This window comes from Mustela putorius, unplaced genomic scaffold (assembly GCF_011764305.1).
Source record: "Mustela putorius furo isolate JIRA1106 unplaced genomic scaffold, ASM1176430v1.1 tig00003834_pilon_pilon_pilon, whole genome shotgun sequence".
NCBI lineage: Eukaryota > Metazoa > Chordata > Mammalia > Carnivora > Mustelidae > Mustela > Mustela putorius.
Window position 1 is genome coordinate 98,177,515 of NW_025421987.1, and position 21,681 is coordinate 98,199,195.

Genomic DNA, 21,681 nt, shown 5'->3' on the forward strand with positions numbered 1-21,681 from the left:
CAGGAAAGAAAGAAGTTGACCAGATAAAATCTTGTGAACATGTTAATGTCAGACCTTCCAGCAAATAAACTAATGGTACTAGCTAGCTGGCAGGAGAGTCCTTATCTATGGAATGCTTCCAGTAGAATAGATTCTTGTGGTAACAAAAACCTGAATCTATGGCTTTAGGGGCATAGCTCCCGGTAAAGTATTACAGATATTATGCTACTATCTGAGTAAGAAGTTAGTATATTTCATAAACAAAATGGTTCTCTTCGGGGTAAATGATCCGATACAACATACACCATTGAGAAGGTCTATATGTTGGTCTGAGCCACAGTACCTCCTGAAGTTCCAAGAAAGGACTTGGAGCTGTTGGTGGTCCTGGACTTCTCTGTGCTTTATCTCTGCCTTGGGATTATTTGTATCCTTGACATTATTAGTCAAGCTTTATACTTGGTAAGGGATCTGATTACTGAGCATCTGACATGAACATTCAATCCTTCGTGTCATCTCAGATACATTCCCTTATGAAGAAGGGAGTGCTGAGTGTCCAAAGGAGAGATGAACTACTTTGAGCATGTTTGGGAGGGAGAAGTGATCCGTTCTCAGCTCTGTCCTTGGTTGCAGCCAGTATAACAGGAAAAAATTGTTCAGAAACCTGCATTTACTTATACCAACCTGAAGTTCTCTGATTCTCCCATCCCTTCCCTAATTTTTGCCCTCCTGACCTTGTTCTCATATATCCTCAAAGGAATTTCTAGGCAGAAGCACAAGAGCCAAATATGAAATAGGATTCAGTGTGCAACAGAAAACACTAATTGGTTAGACAACCTCCGCCCATCCCCCGGCCCCCAAAGCAGTGTGGCAAGTCCTCTAATCAGCTAGCAAAGCCAGAAAGTTCTTTGTTATAGTTGATATTAAGGAGAAGCCTCCACATTTAATTTAGACTCCAAAAGGATAGCTGTAGCAGATTTACAGGGAGAATATTGAACAGCAACTGACATACAGTTTTTATTTTCATGCAACACCCAAAGTGAGGAGCCCCAGAGGACACTAATAATTAAATATCAATATATTTGGAATAAAACTGTCTTTAATGAGAGAATAAATCCCACATTATTTATTTATAGTAAAAGCTCAGCAAACTATTTTTCTTTTACTCAGCGGGTACTCTGCTATCAGCACATTTATGAGTCCTAATCACCTTAGTAAGTCCTTTTTCCCCAATAATTTTACAACTTCTCCACAGTCCAATTCCCACTATTTCGTTTTTTCCCCTTCTCAGTTACCTGCACAATCATTTCTTCCTAAGACACCCAATTACAGAATGAAGGCCTAGCACCCACCCCTCCCATCGCCCAAAACAAAATACAGGGCGGCCTGTCCACCCTCCCTTCCTTCTCCTGTGTGTGTCACAAGACTATCCTGGAAACCTCAGCCCCGTGGAATTCAAAGGGAGAGGTGAAAAGCTATCTTTCTCTTAGAACTGGATTTTACTTATTTAAGGCACCAGCAGTGTGTATGGGTGAGTTTCTGTTTTGTTTTACTTTTTAATTTATAGCCCCACTGACTCCTGAAAAGGCTTTGCAATACTTACATTTCATAACCACAAAATTGAATTTTAAAGTGTTCTGGTACAAGAAGAATCATGAAAGGGTCAAGCATTAAATGGGCTAGGGAAGGAGAGGATGATTATACACAGAAATCTGGGTTAAGGACAAAGTAGAAACAATATAGTCATTGTAGTCATTGTAACAGGACTCAAGGCTAATTATCTGCTAGTCAAAGGTGAAGAAGGAGCGAAAGCTCTTGCGATTTACAGGTAGAGGGCACACCAACAATTTTGGAGAGAATACCTGTACCCCACTCTGAGGTCCTATGAGAGTTTTGTGAGTCTTTATACAAGGAACTTGAAAAAACAAAGAGGACATCTTTGTAAGCAATTCTGTTAAAACAATCAAGGTGCTCTGCACATTGTTACTTCTCACACGAGGCCTCAGTAAAGGCCAACGGCAGGATGCCGCGAGGTAATTCTCTAAGGCATCTCTGCAGGGCTGGTGACTTGAGTGCCTGGAAGCAGAAGCCCAAAAAGTCTCTTCTTAGAGATAAGGCAAGAGGAATTTGAAGGTGGAGGCCAGAAGGACCATAGGGGGGTGGGAGGGACTAGTCCGTATCCTGACACAGAATGGGGAAGAGGCCCTGCTCTTATCCTGGAACCACATGGCTAAGCAGGGAGACCCCTGCCCTATGGGGCAGGAGCCACACTCCAGCATGAGTAGAAACCTAGGTTTGAAACTAGACTGGTTTTTAGGCTCCGTTAAGCTAGAACATATGAGACTCCACAAGCACCTCTACACGTGAGTTGAATTTCAGCAGATTTTCTCTGGAAATACATTACTTAGAAGACGCCTCTTGCTACCCCGATGTCCTCTGCATTTGAGGAGCCACTAGCAAAATAATTAAACTTAGGGAAAACCCCACCCTTATCCCTTGAGAACTGGTATACACTGGCGTTACATAATTGCTTGTAATACTGATTTTCCAGGCTTTCTGTGGGGGAAATGCCATCTTTTCAGATGGCTAGTATATCTTTCCTTAAGAAGAATCAACCCAAATTACCTAGTATTTCATATCATTTGGTTATTTAAATTTTAAAGAGAATATTTTGGAGAAAATCTGAATCTTTTGCTTGGCTCCAAAAGAACCCTTACCTAACATATGGGCTCCTCCAGACACAAGAGTGCCATTGTGGGTTTTTTTTTTTTTTAATCTATTTGACAGAGAGAGATCACAAGTAGGTAGAGAGGGAGAGAGAGAGAGAGAGGGAGGGAGGAGGAAGCAGGCTCCCGCCTAGCAGAGAGCCTGATGCGGGACTTGATCCCAGGATCCTGAGATCATGACCTGAGCTGAAGGCAGAGGCTTAACCCACTGAGCCACCCAGGCAGCCCGCCATTGTGTTTTAATCTGCACTGTTTGAGGGTTTTCTCTTAGAAACCTCATAGTCTTGACAGAGATTAAGGCAATGGTAGGTGCTATGCTGGGCCTCTATTGCCTATGTAGACTGGCACTGCCCTGAAGACCTTGACTCCTGATCCTATCAGAAGCAGGGGCCACTAGGAGGAATCTGCCCGGGCAGCCAAGTGAGGCTCCACGTGTCAGCCAGTGCCCCTGGTGACAACTGCTCTAAGTTGTGCAGTGGTGGGCAGGTGTGGAAAGAGTCATTCCTGTTCTCATGTCTCCTCTGTTCCCCATCAAATTAGCACCCAGAATTTCCTGGGATAGTTTATGCAGTCTGGGAGGCAGCAAAGCCAGTGGATTTCATCTCTGAAGTTTTGCTCTAGGTGGAGGCGAGGTCTTGAGGGGGAAGCTGTCCATCCCATCCTTTGGCAAAGCTGGGCCTCCCCGGACCCGGTTGGTAGTTTGGGAGGGGGTGACACAGAGGGGAGGGCAGGTACCTTCAGGAGCAGTTGGTACTTGGTGATCCTCTGGACAGGCTTGATTAGGTAAGAAGAGATGGAGTTGGCCAGACCATGCCGCTGCTGTATCTCCTGCAGGGGTGACAATGGGCGCCATTACACACAGAGGGGTGGGTGTGTGCACGTGTGCATGTGTGTGTGTGTGTGTGTGTGAGTGTGTGTGTGTGTGTGTTTGGGAGGAAGTAGGCAAGGTGAGAAGAAATTAAAAAAAGGGTAGACAATTATGAGGAACTGTTCTTTGATGGGGAGAGAAACAAGAGAGACCCAGATGAATGCATAAATAGTGGAAAGGAGAAATGGCAAAAGGGGAGAGAAAGCAGATTTGTGTGAGAGAAATGGAGATGAAGAAGACATGGGGAAGGATAACAGTGGCAAAAGGAAGTCAGGAGAGCAATAATAAACAGAGTGGGGCAGAATTAAGGGGAATAAACCCAGAGCGAAGGCACTCACAGGGGGACAGCAGGACAATGAGAACAAGGGGAGGCAGACAGCGGGGCTTGGAGGTCTACGTCCATGGCTCCTGAGTCTTTATCTCCTTACAATAGCTCGAGGGCAGATCTCCTTTCCACCCTCTTCCTCTCCACCTTAAACCACCCCAGCATGGAGTGTCCTCTGCATTCCCTGCAACTTTCTTATTGTGACCCATGATACCTCCCTCATTCCTCAGTCCCTCCTCACCGCCCCCCACACCAGGCCAGAGATGGTGGAGTCCCTGTTAGTTGTTTTAATTTGTGTTATCCCTGGTGACAAGTCTTTCCTCTCCACACCATTTGTGCCCAGGCTACGGCCATGACCTCCAGCTGCAGTTTGGGCCTCTAGCCTCTTTTTAGTCCATTTTCCATCTTGCCTCCAAAATGACCTCCCACTCCCCAAGGTGTAGGCACTGTGAAGGGCAGCGAAGGGCCCACGTGGTTCCCTGCCTCAATGGCCTTACACCCCAGGTGGCTGCGAACACCCATGCACATAAAAAATAGCAACAAAGGAGATGCACAGAGAGGAATGGCTAGTCCAAGAGTGGCAGATGGCTCAGGAGAGATAAAGTCTTCACCTGAGGTTCAGAAGATAGCTGGGAGTTGGGGGGGAGGGAAGGGGAAGTGCAAAGCTGGATAAATGACATTCTACAAACAGAAAACATGTTTTAAAAGTCCACAGGAAAGAATCACTGTGGATTTAGTGATAATGGGGACCATGCAGAATGGTACAGAGCATGCACACCTAGAGACCAGAAAAAAATGAAAAATACAGTTAGATAAACAAAGTATATTTAGGTCATTGATGGCACTGAGCTAGATGAAAAAAAATCAGGATTTTGGTGGTGAGTTTCTCAATAGTAAAGTATTGTAGATCTTAAATAGAAGAAAAACACGGTGAAAGCACTCTTTCAGAGGGGGTCATATAAGCCTCATAGCAGGCGTGGAGGTGGGGGTATAGAGGCAGAGGGAGTAGTGAGGAGGTTACTGAACAATCCCTAGGATGCAAACATGGAGTTGCCACGTGATCTAGCAATTCTACTCCTAGTGATATGCCCAAGAAATGAAAACATATGACCTTATAAAAACTTACGTATGATGTGTATAGCAGTGTTACTGATAATAATGAAAAAGGGAATACAACCCAAATGTCCATCAATTGATGAATGGAAATATACGATGGGATACACACACCTACACAATGGGGTATTACTGGGCCATAAAAAGGAACGCAGTGCTGATACACACTGTAACACACATGAGCCCTGAAAGCATTATGCTAAGTGAAAAAAGTCACAAAAGAACACATATTACATGATTCCATTTCTATGGAACAGGTAGACCTATAGAGATAGAAATACGAATCAAAACCACAATGAGAGACCACCTCACACCAGTCAAAATGGCTAAAACGAACAAGTCAGGAAACGACAGATGTTGGCGAGGATATGGAGAAAGGGGAACCCTCCTACACTGTTGGTGGGAATGCAAGCTGGTGCAGCCACTCTGGAAAACTGTACGGAGGTTTCTCACAAAGTTGAAAATAGAGCTACTGTGTGGCCCAGCAACTTCACTACTGGGTATTTACACTAAAGATACAAATGTAGTGATCTGAAGGGGCATGTGCACCTGAATGTTTGTAGCAGCAATGTCCACAATAGCCAAACTATGGAAAGAACCTAGATGTCCATCAACAGATGAATGGATAAAGAAGATGTGGTCCATATATACAATGGAATACTATGCAGCCATCAAAACCCCCCAAATCTCGCCATTTGCAAGGACATGGATGGAACTAGACAGTATCATGCTAAGCGAAATAACTCAATCAGAGAAAGACAATTATCATATGATCTCTCTGATATGAGGAATTTGAGGGCAGGGTGTTGTGGAGGGTAGGGAAGGAAAAAATGAAACAAGATGGGACCGGGGAGGGAGACAAATCATAAGAGACTCTTAATCTCACAAAACAAACTGAGGGTTGCTGGGGGATGTGTGGGGGGGCGGGGTGGAATAGAGTGGCTGGGCTATGGACCTTGGGGAAGGTATGTGCTATGGTGAGTGCTGTGAAATGTGTAAGCCTGATGATTCACAGACCTGTACCCCTGGGGCAAATGATACACTATACATTAATTTAAAAATAATAATTAAAAAAGAAAATAGATCATTGGGTTTTTTGGGCTAAGGACTGGGGGGAGGATGAGGTGGGGATGACACTAAAGGGTGTGGGGTTGCTTTCTGAGGTGATGGAAATGCCCTACAATTGACTGTGGAGATGGTTGGTCCTATCTGTGAATATACGAAAACTGTAAACTTGTTCACTTTAAATACACGTATAATTGATAGCTACAGCTCTATCTGTCCCTCTAGGTGTGTAACATGGGCTTGTCCTGAGCTAGGATCAGTGAGAACAAAGCACTTGGAGGAATACAGGAAGCACTTTAAAGACCCCCAAGATAGGACTTGCTATGTGGCCATGGAGGAGGGAATTACAACAATGGTCCCATTCCTGCCAACTATCCCAGAAAGTAGCAACTTTCTCACTTATCTGCCTCTTTCCCAGAGGTGTGCAGTTAAAGCAGGACTTGTCCATGGATGATGGGCGATCCATCGGGCAGCCCTACTCTCTGGGCCAAGGAACACTGTGAGTTCACCTGGGGAATCTGGCAAGACAGCACAGGCAGTAACATACTGTGCTGCCCCTCCCTCTCTGCCAGCCATGGTAAGGCTGCATGAGGGGCAGTGAGGAAGGTCTTGCCTCTGGTGGCTGGGGCAGCCCAACCATGCTCACTGGTCACCACAGCATCAAGCATCATGGCCTCCCAGCTCTCACATCTGAGGTAGAAAATTCTGGATCATGGGAATGTGTATCCCTTTCTAGAGCTTCAGTTTTCTGCGGACTGTTTACAATAATGGATACTAAAATACATAATATATTAATATATTTACGAAAGGCTTGTGTCTTTTATAGAATAAGGGCCTAGAGCAGATATTTTCTATGTGTAGAGTTTAGGAAACCCTTTCTGACAGAGAGGGGAAAAGTTACAAATATTATGCATTCTGGAAAGCTCTGGGAACAATCAGGAGAGTTTACTGCTCTCCCTTCCCACCTCTCTATGCTGAGCTCTAGGAACTCCTACCTCATGGACTGTCTTTTCTGGTTTCCAGTGTCTCATCAGTCACTACATTAGAAATGGGGGGGGGGAGGCAGGGATAGGGTGCAAAATTTGGGGGTATATCTAACTTACTAGTCAAAATCTAGAAATTGGCTAGAAACAGGGGTATGATGAATATAGGACTAAAGGAAAATACAGATTAGCACCATATACTATGATGTGTACAAAAGGAGCCAGGCAAATCATCAGCCAACCTCAAGGGGCCCACAGGTGGAAGGAGGTGTGTGTAATGGAAGGGTACACTGTGAACCTGCCAAAAGGCAAATTGTTACCAATGCTATAAGACAGATACAAAGTATAACACAGGCATAGAGAAAGGGAAGGATTCATGCAGGAAACATTTGACCTTTAAAGGATAGAAAGAATTCTGAAGAGTGACTGTGTGTGTGTGTGTGTGTGTGTGTACGCACTCACGTAAGATACACAGAGCACTGCGAACAAAGGTGAGGAAGCAGAAGAGTCTGAGGCATGCTCAGAACACAGGGCCTGTATGTTTAGAAAAATGCTAAGTGGAAGACAGGACACAGAACATTTAAAACTTCACAGAGACCCTTCTGGATACTGTTGGTGAATAACATCTTAAGAAAAACACATTGTTGACAAAGATAACAGTGGTAATATAACATCCAATATGATACCCAATAAATTCTGATACCAAGCTAAAGAAGAACTTTTCTTGAATTTTCCTTTTTTTTTTTCTGGATCAAATCTAACCTCAACAAAATTTCAAATTGGGATGCTCAGGACCATTTCTCTATTAACACTTAATTATAAAAAGTCATGTATGCCTTTTCCCTGTCTGGCTTTCTCCCATTCAAGGGTCATTCCTTCAAGGAGCAATAAGACACTTGTGGAATCATTTCCGTTATGGCAGCACGAGGCTAGAAAGATGCCCAGAGGTTTATTTTGTAGACTTGACTATGGGAATGACATTTAAATGTCTGTATTTCTCAAGATGCCCAGAACACCATCTTCCCTACTGGAAATACTCCAATATTTATGGGAAAAATGAAAGCAGAGAGGCAGGAAGACCGAAAAACATGAAAAAGTTCTGAATTTCGTGTTGTTGTTTCTGATAGGACTAGCGTAATGGGTGTCACTGTTACAGTCTCTCCCTGAACTTTCTTGTCTCCCCTCATTTCTTCTCCTTATTCTTCCCTTGTATCCTGCATGGGCCCATTTGATTCTGTTTACCTTGGAGCTGACAAGTTACCCTCCGGGGACCAGCACTATGGAAACTTAGAGCATCATTCACAAACAGCCCTGGACCCTCATTCTGAAGCGAGGGATGAGACAAGGCCCATTGGCGCCCACTTCTCTTGGCTTCCATTATAGCAGAAGTGCTCAGCCCTGGATTTGCTTACTCTCACCTGGAAGCTTTTAAAACTCTCAAAGTCCAGGCCAAATCCAAGCCAATCATATCGTAATCACAGGGGTAGGACCCACGAGTCAGCATTTTTCAAGGTTCCCAAGGTAATCCGAATGTGTAGTCAAGGTTGAGACAATCACACTGGAGTAGCACCTCTCACACTTGAGTGGGCACTGGTCCCTGGACGGCTTCTTAACACTCAGATTGCTGGGGTTTAGGGGTGGAGGTTCTATTCGACAGACCTGGGTGTGGGGAGGGTCCAAAACAGGCATTTCTAACCAGTTCTCAGGTGACGTTGATGTGGCTGGTCTGGGGACCACACTTTGAGAACCCCTGCATTTGAGGGAGCTTCGCATGAAGCTGAAGTAAAACATCTTAACTCCTGTGCCATCGTTGGTCTCCTCTACACATGGGATTTATAGCTAGCTCAGTTTGGTGTTGAGGCATGCAGGGCAAATGTGCCTTGTCTAAAACCCCAGCTCTTGAGATGGGATAGGGTAAAACAAAAGACAAACACTGCTTTTGTTTGTCTCCATGCTTTATCCATGAGATAGAGGCTTGGGTGGCCAAGAAACAATGAGCAATAAAGGACAAAAACCCATTTTCCCAAAGTAGAGAAGCATTTCCACCTGTTCATCCATGGCTCAAGAATGGAAAACTATGGCTTACATCAAAGAAGGTGCCTGCGTGCTCCAGGATCAGCTGGTTGGAATCAGGCTTGTTTTTACAGTAGGTGACGTACATCTGAAATTTGTCTGCCTAAAAAGAACAAAGGCAATCATAGATAAGCATCCATCCCTTGCTCCCTTCTGTTGACTGGGTGCAAAGGGCCCAGCAGGAGTTGTGCGGTGAAAGCCCTCAGATGTTGTGTTGCACAGGATTACCTGTGGCAAATGTTCTGGGCTTAGCAGGCCCATGTTCCCCCTCAGAAGCTTTGGAATGCTTCTCTCCTACCTGCAGGTGGAGAAAGCTTGCTGAAAGTGAGCTTGTTTTAATCCTAGTCTGCACTAGAAAGAATCAGAAAAGCCAATTCACGTAACTTATTTTGAAATTGGATGGAATTTATGTAGACTTTATCCTTTTTTTGGATTACCTACAATTGTGCTTCCCCTCTGGAAAAACTGACAACATTTGCTCTAAAAACAAAAACCAAAGAATGCAAACAAAGGGTGCCCTCAGCAGTAGATGTGCTTGTATTCCAAAGTTCTCCGTTGGGGGACGTTGGTAGGCCATGCCAAAACCAATGTCCAGGGAAAGGAAAGCAATGTGACCCTTTGGGGAAGGGCCTGAACAATGAGTTCTAACCAGATTGTTACTGCAAGCCAAGAACCTTGAGCTTGGTAAAAATTCATTTTTTGTTTTTCTTAGGACCCTCCGGGTTAGTGCTACATGTCCTTACTCCCAGGAAAGGTATGTGTATTTTAGCCACCAAGTACCTTTCCCATTTGTGAAATGCTGTCAGTGTTGGTGCCCACAGAACACTTGGGATGTCCTCTTCTGAGAAAGCAGCCCAGCTATGTGTTATTGCAGGTCTCATTCATGCCAGCACTTTGCCAAGTGCTTTTCATATATATTAACTTATCTGGTCCTCCTGAGAACCCTGTGCGGTGAACTCTATTATTATCATCCTCATTTTACAGATGTGAAAACTGTGGTTAAGTAACTTCAGATTCCCACAGCTAGAAAGTGGCAGAGCCCAGGCCAGCTGATTTCGGGCTTCTTGGTCATAACCATTGGTTTTTAATACACTGAAACAACTTCTACCCTCTTATGTGAAGATTATGAGACTTATGAAAATCACCTTGGGATAATTCTTGGCAAAATATGCATACTTTATGCAATCATCAAAGGTTTTCTGAAACCAATTTTAGGGTTTATATACTACGTGGAGGCATTGATCATCCCTAAGACATGCTGATAAATCATACTTACGGTTGATTGTTAGGCAGATCCAAAATCTGTATGAAACAATTTGTAAACAAACAAACAGACACCCCCAAACCCTTCACTTGTTTTTTCTCTACACTGGCTCTGCAAGGGATCATAAATTATTTGTTTATCATCATTAATATGAACTGTGCATGGGCCCACGTATTTAGAGGTGGAAAAGTGTATTAACACAAATAAGATGGTAGTCTATGGCTCCTTAAGAAATAAGAATATGCCAGGAAGAAAATGTTAATGTTTTATGGTAAAAAAACAAACACACAGACAAACAAACAAGCCAGGTCCCAAGTTGGGGGACTGTTTGTGATATTTACTACATGCCAGTGGACTAGTCAACCTTCTAGGTCAGCTGAATTGTTTTCCCCTATAAAATACACAGCATAACCACAGCCCAGCCTACTGCATAGGCTGTTGAGAGCATCAACTCTGTATCATGAAGACATTTTGAAAAGTAGCCCATTTTGAGTGGAAATTTTGATGAGATAATTATTAGCTAGAACTCCTGACCCTGGGAAGGAGTTCTACATCGAGCTGCATTTAGTATCATAGGCAGACCTCCCTGGAGATGCCTGTACTCCTACCATGAATCTGAGATGCTAATGTGGAGATGCTAATGCAGACTAAGATTTCCATTTATATAATCAGAACTTGGTACATTCAGGCCATTTACTTGGTCCACAACAATAGCACCAGGAAAGAAAATGATCAGATACAAATTTTGTAGGTCAGAACTGGGATGAATACCCATGGAATCTTTTCTTCCCTATTAAGGAAGACTATGTAACCAATTGTTTGGTGGATTCCTAAAGGTCTAATTTCCCAATCCTTACCCTGCAAAAACAAACAGAACAAAACCAGTGCATAGAACGGGAGTAGTGTGTCTATCAAGTGGTGATGTTTTTCCACTCTCCTGATGTCTCAAATTTTAGAAAGTTCTCGAAGAACTTTATGTAGAGCATGGAAACAATGTCTAAGGACTTCTCCCAAGGAGGGAAATGGGATGGACTGCTTCTCTCAGATCTACTTCTGCCCTTTCTCCTGAGTCCCTGGTCCCATGTTAGAATGTCAGTGACACCAATCCTCAGCTCAGGCACCGAGCAGTGATGCCATCCAACACCGTCTGCACTCCTGAGAAGAATGGTACAGTGGGAGAAGAAGGATTTCAAATCAGTTACCCAGGTAACAAAGCAGTGTCCCACATCCTCAGGCAGCTGCTCGTACTTCTCCAGCTCTTTGAGGAAGATGCTGCAAGGGGAGAGAAAGTCTGGATCAGAGACATCTCTGCATTCTGCCTCCCTCCTAGCCAGAGGATGATACTGAGGCCATACACTCTGCATTATCTAAACATGGCTTTTCCACTCTCTAAGTGACACATGGTGAGGAGTGGTTTTAAATAGATCAGAACTGATTTCATTATAATTTATATTAACTGATTAATTAGTGCTACTTAAAATTGTATTGTTTCCCTTAGGGATTTCTACTTCTCGAGCTGAAAAGCAACTAAATATTATACTTTGTTGGGGCTTTCATTTTAACTGCAACTATGAATCTATTTTTATACAAGTAATCTGAATACATTGTAACAGTTAAAATATATATAAAAATATATAGAGTATATATATATATATATAAAATATATAGATAGACATCAAAAAGAATGAAATAAATATCATCTATGATCCCAGAGATGAAGTGGAAACGTTTTGAATCCTGCAAACTTCTTTCCAATTCTTAACCTTCTTCTCCTGGCAGCTACTCTGTGCTAAAAATTCTGAGTTAGTGTTTCCGAATGCAGACATCATCAGGAAAGAAAATTCAATGGGGAAAAGTCATAATATAGTTGAAAACTGAATTGAATTACTATGGAATCATATGCCATGGTGGATATCCATGCCCTTGGCTTCTATCTTTGTGAAGAAATAATGAAGGGTTGACTAAACCAACTTCAAATATGTTAAGCAACTGGTTTGAGCTTAGAGAATTCAAACTTTAAAGAGCCAGCATCACTGGAATGGAATTTGCTTTTTAACAATCGCACAGGGGCGCCTGGGTGGCTCAGTGGGTTAAGCTGCTGCCTTCGGCTCAGGTCATGATCCCAGGGTCCTGGGATCGAGCCCCGCATCGGGCTCTCTGCTCAGCAGGGAGCCTGCTTCCTCCTCTCTCTCTGCCTGCCTCTCTGCCTGCTTGTGATCTCTGTCAAATAAATAAATAAAATCTTAAAAAAAAAAAAAGAACTAGTATTCTAAAAAAAGAAAAAACAATCGCACAGAAGTTTTAAAATAAAAAGTAATTATGATGCTGGGTGGGGGCGGAATGTACTGATGGAAATGGAAGATGTAATCTTTACAAAATGCAATGTGACAATATCTACCAAAATTTTAAAAATGTATCTATCTTGTGTTTCTGTAACTTTAACCCTGGAAAATTTCCTATATATTTTAATTTACATATATACAGGATGACATAAACATGCGCATCCATGGTGGTACTGCTCGCAATAGTAACAATAACAGGTAGTCTGTAGGTGACAAAGTAAACCGGACATCCACAGAACTGGATATTACACAGCTATAAAAAAAAAATGACAAGGCTTTCTATGTTTTCATAAGAAAGATCACAGGGCAGGCTATTAAGTGAAAAACTGCACAATGTGGAAGAATGTATACAATATGGCCACCTTTTATCTAACTAGGGAATATGTATTCTTATTTCCACCCCAAGAAACTAATGGTTGAACGGTATAATGTCAGTTAGGAAAGGTAAGTCGTGAGATCCACTATAGAGCATCATAGTACCTACAGCTAACAATACTGTATTGTACACTTAAAGTTTGCTTAGAGGTGAAATGTTATATTAGGTGTTCTTTAATAATAATAAAATTATTATTAATAATAATTATATTGAATTCAATATTGAGTTGAATATTGAATATACTGAATTAGACTGAAAATAATGATAATGATTTAAAAGTTTCCTCTGGGAGGTGATATGTCCATGGCCTTGAAGATGGCAATAATTCCATGGGTGCACGCTCATCCCTAAACTTATCAAGTTGTACATTAAATATGTACAGCTTTTCACATGCCAATCATACTTAGATATGGTGGTTTTAAAAAAAAGGTCATTACCATAGGAAACCAAGGAAAGGCACAGGGTAGATAAAGATAGTGGTGGGTTGGATTTCTCAATCTATATTTTTAAATTTAGGTTTGATTTTTGAAATAATTCCAAAAATTAAAAGATACAAAGTAGTTCTAAATCATTGCACTACTTACTTCTATCTTTGGGAAAAACAAATTTTATTGATTTGACTTGCTCTGCATGGCTCCAATCATCTAAGCATTCTGGGAGTATCTTATAATTACAGTTAGTTATGGGTTCTGCTTAAGTGTTACTTATGTTCCCCCCCCTTCAATGACATAGGAAACTGTTGTTTTTAGTTTTAGTCCTATGTGGAAGGCTACAATGTTAATGATTAGTGGGATCACAGAGATATAATTTTTTTCCACCTGCGATACAGATTTTTCTGTAATAAATGGACATTGCTGTTGTAATAAGAAAAAGTCACTTAAAAATTTTGGGGGATTCCAGGCAGTACCCATTTAATGAAATCAACCTTCCCCTCACATGTGAATTTTAGACCATCCTGATTTAAATCATGGAATGGAAGTAATTATAATGCAATTTGGGCTTTCAAAACACAAATACACAGTGCTTGAAAATCAATGAGGTATGCTATTTCCCACTACTTTTAGAAGAACTGACATACATGTATTTAATAGGACTTCTACAATAAAAATAGGAGAAAAATTATGTAATGCTGTAATTGAGGATCAAATTTTTTTATCAGGCCAAAAAGGAAATATCCTGTTTTTGCTGTAAGAGAAGCAATCTAGGAGCACCTGGGTGGCTCAGTCAGTTAGGGGACTGCCTTTGGCTCAGGTTGTAATCTCAGGGTCCTGGGAGTGAGCCCCACACTCCCTGCTTAGCAGGGAGCCACTTCTCCCTTTCCCTCTGCCCCTCCTTCCTGCTTGTGCTTTCTCTCAAATAAATAAATAAATAAAAATCCTTTTCTTTTTTAAGAGAAGCAATCTGGTTCTCCACCATATCACCTCATCACTGAATTCTAAGAGATATTTATTATGTGGTCCTTCTCCATGAGGAACACTAAGTAATATAATATATAACATCTTCAGGAGTAGTTTTCCAGAAGGTATTTATATGGTCACTCAATTTAAATCTCAGTAAAGACAATACATGCCATGATGGACTGAATAGGGCCTGGGGTGGGGACTAGAATGACTTGGTGATTGGGGAGAAAATCTTTTTTTTTTTTTTCAAGATTTTATTTATTTATTAGACAAAGAGAGAAAGAGATCACAAGTAGGCAGAGAGACAGGCGGGGCAGGGCGAAGCAGGCCCCCCGCTGAGCAGAGAGCCAAATGCGGGGCTCGATCCCAGGACCCTGAGATCATGACCTGAGGCAGAGGCTTAACCCATTGAGCCACCCAGGCACCCCTAGGGGAGAAAATCTGATGGGCTATTCTAAGACAACGATTGGTGAAAGAAAATGAAAGACTTTAAAGAAGGAAGGACCCAGGAGAGAGGCCCTGGAAGATGAGACAGAAGGGAGAAATGGAAGAAGCTAAAGGCCCCTGGCAGTTGGGATGAACCACCTCAGCTTGTGAAAGATCTCTGCTTCCCCATCTCAGGATCTCACTCCAGTCCCCTCAGCTCTGACTCCCACGGTATTTATGCTCTTCTACTTTGGGCTGGTCAAAGAAATGATAAAACAGCCAGATCATGGCATTCCATACAGGAGACAATTCAGGGAGCGTTTTTTTCTTTCCTTAACTTATGACCCAAGGTCAGTGGCCTGGTTGTTTAAGGTTAATTTTAAACAAATGGTGGTAATTATCCCGATAGAACTGATCATTATCTAGCTGCTGGAGACAGTGCTAGGAATTTTCTTTAGAATCTTGGCAGTCTAAATAGAGCAATACCATGACTTCCTTGATAGTAGCTATCAAAACCCTATGAGAGGATGCTCAGTTTGACCATTTTCAAGAAATGAAAGCACTATAAAATGAATTAAATGGATAGAATATTATTTCTGTAATGACTGTCTTTCTGGAAAATGAAGGTTTTTAGCAGCAATGGCCATTAGCCCACCTTCTACTGATCCTGTGTCTCACTGTCCTTTCCTCCCACAGCCAAGCAGAAGTTAAAGAACCAGAGTTCCCTCTTAGAGCTGTGAGGGGGCTCTTCCAAGGCTGCATTTCCCTCATCTTTGAATAACAACCTCCTGGGGTTGTTGTGAGGATTTAATAAATCCATGTGGGTAAAGAGCCCACCCCAGTGCCTAGCATATAGTAGACACTACATAAACAGGGGTTCTTTAGGACCCATGCTTCCCAATATTAACAAACTCATACCCCAATAAACATACATATTGCACTTTTCCCCATTTGTGGAGACTCATTCCTGGGGAGCTCTCCCCTAGGGGAGCCCCTGTTGGAAAATCTTTCCCTAGAACATATCCTGGAAAATCTTGATTGAGTGCTACAAAAATTAGATTCCAAGGTCATAGTCATTTACGTTTGGGAAGTGCTGGGCCGAACTGGTCTCTTTACTGCAGGGCTTCTAAAGACCTATAAAATGACGAGGAACATGAGAAGTGTCCACAGTAGATACAGTGTGCAACGCCTCCCAAACTTCTTTGCAAGTTCTGGGGGCAGTATCAGACTCTGTCTCAAGGAACACTCCTGGAAAACCCTAGTGAGTGATCCCTATACCTGGCTGGGCACTACCCTCTCGGGGTTTGGATCTGAGCCTCTGCATTGACCAGAAGAGCTCCCTGGGTAATTCTATTGCATTGGGTCCATAGGTCAGCATTTGAAGGCAACTGCCTCATATTCCACCGTGCTTCTAGTTGGCAGATAATGAATGACTCTGTATGATTTAATATTTTAATAGAAAAAACTAAAACTTGGGCGCCTGGGTGGCTCAGTGGTTAAGCCGCTGCCTTCGGCTCAGGTCATGATCTCAGAGTCCTGGGATCGAGTCCCGCATCGGGCTCTCTGCTCAGCAGGGAGCCTGCTTCCTCCTCTCTCTCTCTCTCTGCCTGCCTCTCTGCCTGCTTGTGATTTCTCTCTGTCAAATAAATAAATAAAATCTTTAAAAAAAAAAAAAAAAAAAAGAAAAAACTAAAACTTAGAAAACTATCTTGTGCTGGGCAAATCAATTCACAACCTTGAGTAAGATATTCACTACCATCTCAATGTGATTGTTGAAGGCCATGTAGCAATATTAAACTCTGCTTTTTGATGTAAAGCTTATGAAGATGGTAGATTACATAACTCTGATCCATAACATTTCATCTACTTCAAGTAGGATGAGTTTAAATGAAAGCATGAGAGGTCACGACACCCTTCCCATATTGGCTCTTCCATAGCCACATCTAGGTCCTCACCATCTCAACAATTAAATGTAATGAATCATGAGAGAACAAGCAAAGCAAGTAGTTTCAGTGTTTATGTGAATAGCTGGGCTTCTTGTTGAAGTGCACAAAACTTTTAAAGAAATGTCAAAATCTAAGCAAAGTCATTACTCTATTAAATGACCATGATGCATTTTTTGTGCGATTACTTTCTAAGGAAAATGCCTCCCTCTGGCTTTGTACAGAATCCTGGGAAATGAAACCCATAGCATTTACTGACAGAAAAGCTTTCTGAGGTTTCTGATTAAGTACTACGGAAACAGCACCATTCCAGAAGTACCTTGAGTCATTCTGATTTTGTTCTTTTCTCCAAAGGTAAATTTGGTCTCTGGTCTCACCACTTCTGGAGAAGGCCTCACAGTGTGGTCCAGAAGATGGCCCTTTACATCAAGGGTGCAGTTTGTATTTAAAGGGGAATGTATTTGATGATCTTGTGTTGTGTGTGTGCATGTGCGTGTGTGTGCCTCTCATGCATGTGCACTTGTTAGGACGACAGAGGTGGTGAGAAGGGGAGTGATGGTAGGGGCTATGGCAAGGAGGAGGAAGAGCACAGGGAGGAGGATACATCAAGAGATAAAGCTGAAGGTAGGGTGGGGAGAGCGCTGTCCGGCTCGGCTCACCGCTTTGCAGGTAAGTCCAGGGCTTTGCCTCCTTATCAAAGCAGGGTTGGGTTACAGTTCTCATGCAAGTGGAGCTAGACATCATTTCTAAAGAATCATTTGTGACTGACAGATTCAGAGTCTAGCACGTAAGAGGGTCTAGAGGGCAAGGGCTGAGACAGCTAATAAGCACGGGACCACCACAAAACTCAGGAGAGCCATGTGCACTCCAGGGAAGGTGTGGGCGGGTTTGTGGAAGTGTGACTGTCAAGTTTGATCACCTAGGCTGAGCCATGAGAGTCGCCCTTCCCTGTCCCTCCATCCACACCAGGAACTTCAGCCTGGATGAGAGACGAAGGGGAGGGGTGTGCAGGGCTGGAATTCCTCTCCACTTATTTTCCACCCTCAGGCTCCAACCTCAAGGGGTACTTTACCTTGCTGTCCTGCTCCCTGTTGAACATGTTTTGTTAATACCTCCTAATTGTGTTTAACTTGTGTGATCAGAGGAAGCAAAAAGTTCCTGCATAGATATGTAACAGGTTTAATGTTTAAAAAGATATTAAAAAGTTAACCTGCCATGGAATGTTATTCATGTCCCTTAATGTGCTATTCAGCAACTAGGCATGGGTACTAAGCAGTCGGTTTGTACAACTAAAATTAACATGCCTTTGATACATCCAACTGAATATTTAGAGTATGTCTTGCCTTGGGTATGCCCCAATACCTATGGACAGCACCAGTGTTGGCAGCTGACTGAAAAAACCATGATCAACAACAAAGCCATGGGTAAAGTTTTATAAGGCCCTTCTGATGGGTGGGGTCAGACCTGCAATCACATACAGGCACATCAAGGTATGGGTTTAGGGCCCAAGAAAAACTCCAACAGGTCTTTCCCTTCTTCTTACCCCGACTTTTGAATATTAAGAAAGTGACAATGTGATGTAATGGGAAGTTATGAAGACCTGGAATCTTTGGCTGTGCTACCAATAGGCTTGGGCAGGTCACAAACCCTTGCAAGGTCCAGTGCCTGTAATACACAAGGGAGATGAACAGAACTAGATTATCTTGAAAGGTTTTTCCCCAGGATTTCATACTTTGTAATTCTGTGACTTCTGGAAATGGGATAAAACTAACATCAAGATCACTTGGATGGGAGAAGAGCATAGAAGCATTGAAGAAGCATATTTTAAGCAAGGGTGTGTGTTGGGAAACGAGAGGAGAAGCAAAGGAGGAAAGCAGTGGCCTGCAGTGTGTTCTGTAGACTGGGCTGTAGGCTGCACATCCCCGCTCTCGCCACTGGGTGGAGCCAGCTCCTCACCTTGTAGCTGCAGCTCCTGTTTCTAGGGCTTGTGTTAATTTATGGGGTAGAAACTAGCACTAAAAAAGGGGAAGGAGAAAGAGAAACAGAGCCTAACCCAAATATCAGAATGTATCGCACACAGTGAGGATGTTATTCTGAAAAACTTAATTTCCCTATTACATATAAGCATGTGTGTCTCAGGACATAACATATCTTTTTCTATGGTTCACGATGAAAAAAAAAAATGTTTAATAAACGTCTTGTTGATTTTCCCATCCAGATGTGATGGTGGGGAAGCCTGGGTGGCTCAGTTGGTTAAGTGTCTGCCTTTGGTTCATGTGATGATCCCAGGGTCCTGGGATCAAGTCCTATATCAGGCTCCTTGCTCAGTGAGAGCCCTGCTTCTCCCTCTGCCTGCTGCTCTCCAGTTGTGTACCACTCCAACAGATAAATTAAATCTTAAAAAAAAAAACCCTCAAAACCAAAATAGAATGGTAGCCCTAGAGAGGCCTGGGTCTTTATTCATCTCTTTCCCCACACTCCCTTCTGCCTCTAGCCTCCCTGCTTCTGCCCTCCCTCCTTTCCCTCTTCCTCTTCTTCCCCCTGTTATCCACCCACTTCACTGTTCTCCCACGCTTCTCCTCTATCTAGGTATTTGATCCCTCTCACCCCCCTCACTCTTGCTCCCATCCCTTCCTCTGCGCCTCGCCCCACCACCATTTCTGACCCCAACTACCTCTACCCTCCATCGCTCTCTTCCTCCACATCAGTCTCACAGGTGACAAGACATGGCTGAACTGACGGTGGGAGGGCCGGACCTCGCCTTACCCCTGACCCAGGGTTGAGACTGACTCACAAACTCCTCCTGGAGACCTCTGTCAGCCTTCTTGCTAGACTTGGCCACTCTCCTCCCTAGAAAGGCCTTTGTTCAAACTTCCCTCCATCATTAAGGCAGCCATCCCTGGTGGTAGAAATCCTACCAGTTATTTAAATCCCATCTCAAATGTCCTCCCTTCTGTGAGGCCTTTCCTATTTTCCAACTGAGGCCATTTTCTTTGCTCCTTTTAACTCCATGTGTGCTTCCCACCCCCTGAACATAGTACCTATAATAATAATTCCCGCGCCTTGGGGGCAAGACCCTGGGTTTGATTCATCACTTGGTACCAGTTCTAACTTCAAACTAGCACGGGGCTGGCCCGAGAGGGAGCTCTGGGAAGATGATGGAAATGTGGGCCTGGTCCAGTTGTTCCCTGGAGTTTCCCATCCCTTCCCCCAGCTCTCCCCTGCCCTGCTGTACATCAGCCTAGCTCCTGGCTGACCCTGGCTACCTGCTGTCCTACTCGGCTGACCTTGGCCTGGCTGGTGCTCCCAACTTAGCCCCCCAATAGCTCTGGCCCTTTTCCCTCAGCCCCGAGCCCAGGAATGCTAGGCTGGGAGTACAATGGGTGGAGGCCTAGCCCAAATCTTAGCTTCTGGCCAAGCCCGAAGAGAAGAAGTATACAGGGTATCTGGCCCTGGTTGTAGGTCCTTCACTTGCCTTTTCAACACTTGCTGAAAAATGACCTGTTTCAGGTAATTATCATAAGGGTGTAGGACCTGGATGACATACCTGCAGAAGTAATGGGCTGAAGTATGCCTCAAACATCCACAGAGAAGTTGGTTAGATATGAATCAAACCAACCAACTTTGGCAGTCCCAGCTGATGGTCTATGTAGTGGGGGGAGGGGTAACAGCAAAGACCCCCAGAATCCACACCGAATCTTTAAAGGGGGAGAGGGTGTCCCACCACTGGGTAAGTCTGGTTCCTCTCTGGGTCTCAACATTCTTTTTTTTTTTTTTTTTTAAAGATTTTATTTATTTGACAGAGAGAGATCACAAGTAGGCAGAGAGACAGGCAGAGAGAGAGGAGGAATCAAGCTCCCAGCTGAGCAGAGAGCCTGATGCGGGGCTTGATCCCAGGACCCTGGGATCATGACCTGAGCCGAAGGCAGAGGCTTAGCCCACTGAGCCACCCAGGTGCCCCTCAACATTCTTAACTATAAATGAAGACAGTTGTACTTGGTGGTGAGGATGACCCTCAGAGCCCTAACAGCAGAGATTTTATAAAATTTGTCATTGATAGGATTCCCATGCAAATAACAGAAAAATAACTGAAAACCAAAAAGTAAAGTTCAGATTTAACTGAAAGTGATAAGCATTTTAAACAGCTGTTCTTACAGAAGCTGAAAATCTGATCACCAAGACAAACTGAAAGAGAATAATTTTTTTTTTTGAATCACAAGTTGTAGGTTAATTCTAGTGGGGAGACTGTATTTAAAAAAAAATCCACTACTGTTTGGGGGATCTATTTATGGAATATGCTATCTTATCTGGGAGCTCCTAGAATGCTTGGTAAAATACAATAGAAATGGACTTAGGTCTTGTGTGTCTAAGTTTCATTATCTTTTTGATTCTATAAAAAGGAGACATAGTATGAAAATGGGAAGAGCAGAGGGTAAAAACTGAGTATCATTCCACTCAAACTTCCAACTTCAGTTAAAACCGCCACTTGTAGGTAGTAAATTTTACATGTTGAATTGCTCTTCTTTATAGAAATTTTGGTGCTTGATAATTTCTCCATTTACTATCTGTACAGACAGAGGTCTTTGAGAAAGATCACACACACACACACACACACGCATGCACACACACAGAGAGAAATATTACACAGCTATAAAAAGGATGAGACTGTGCCATTTACAACAACATGGACAGACCTAGAGGATATTATGCTAAATGAAATAAGTCAGATGAAGAAAGACAAATACCATATGATTTTACTCATTTGTGGAATCTGAAAAAAAGCCAAATGAATAAACAACAA

General features: G+C 43.0%; 1 protein-coding gene across 23 annotated transcripts in view; it reads right to left on the reverse strand.

Annotated features, from left to right (window-relative positions):
• The window catches only part of KALRN (kalirin RhoGEF kinase), a 659,936-nt gene that overhangs the window by 220,911 nt on the left and 417,344 nt on the right, over positions 1 to 21,681 (reverse strand). For all 23 annotated transcript variants that reach the window (XM_045088796.1, XM_045088794.1, XM_045088793.1 and 20 more), the window contains exons 26-28: positions 11,596 to 11,665; positions 9,143 to 9,232; positions 3,438 to 3,530 (exon numbers count right to left, since the gene is read on the reverse strand). In XM_045088796.1, coding sequence (XP_044944731.1) covers positions 3,438 to 3,530; positions 9,143 to 9,232; positions 11,596 to 11,665 — 253 coding nt within the window. The remainder of the gene's footprint in view (positions 1 to 3,437; positions 3,531 to 9,142; positions 9,233 to 11,595; positions 11,666 to 21,681) is intronic.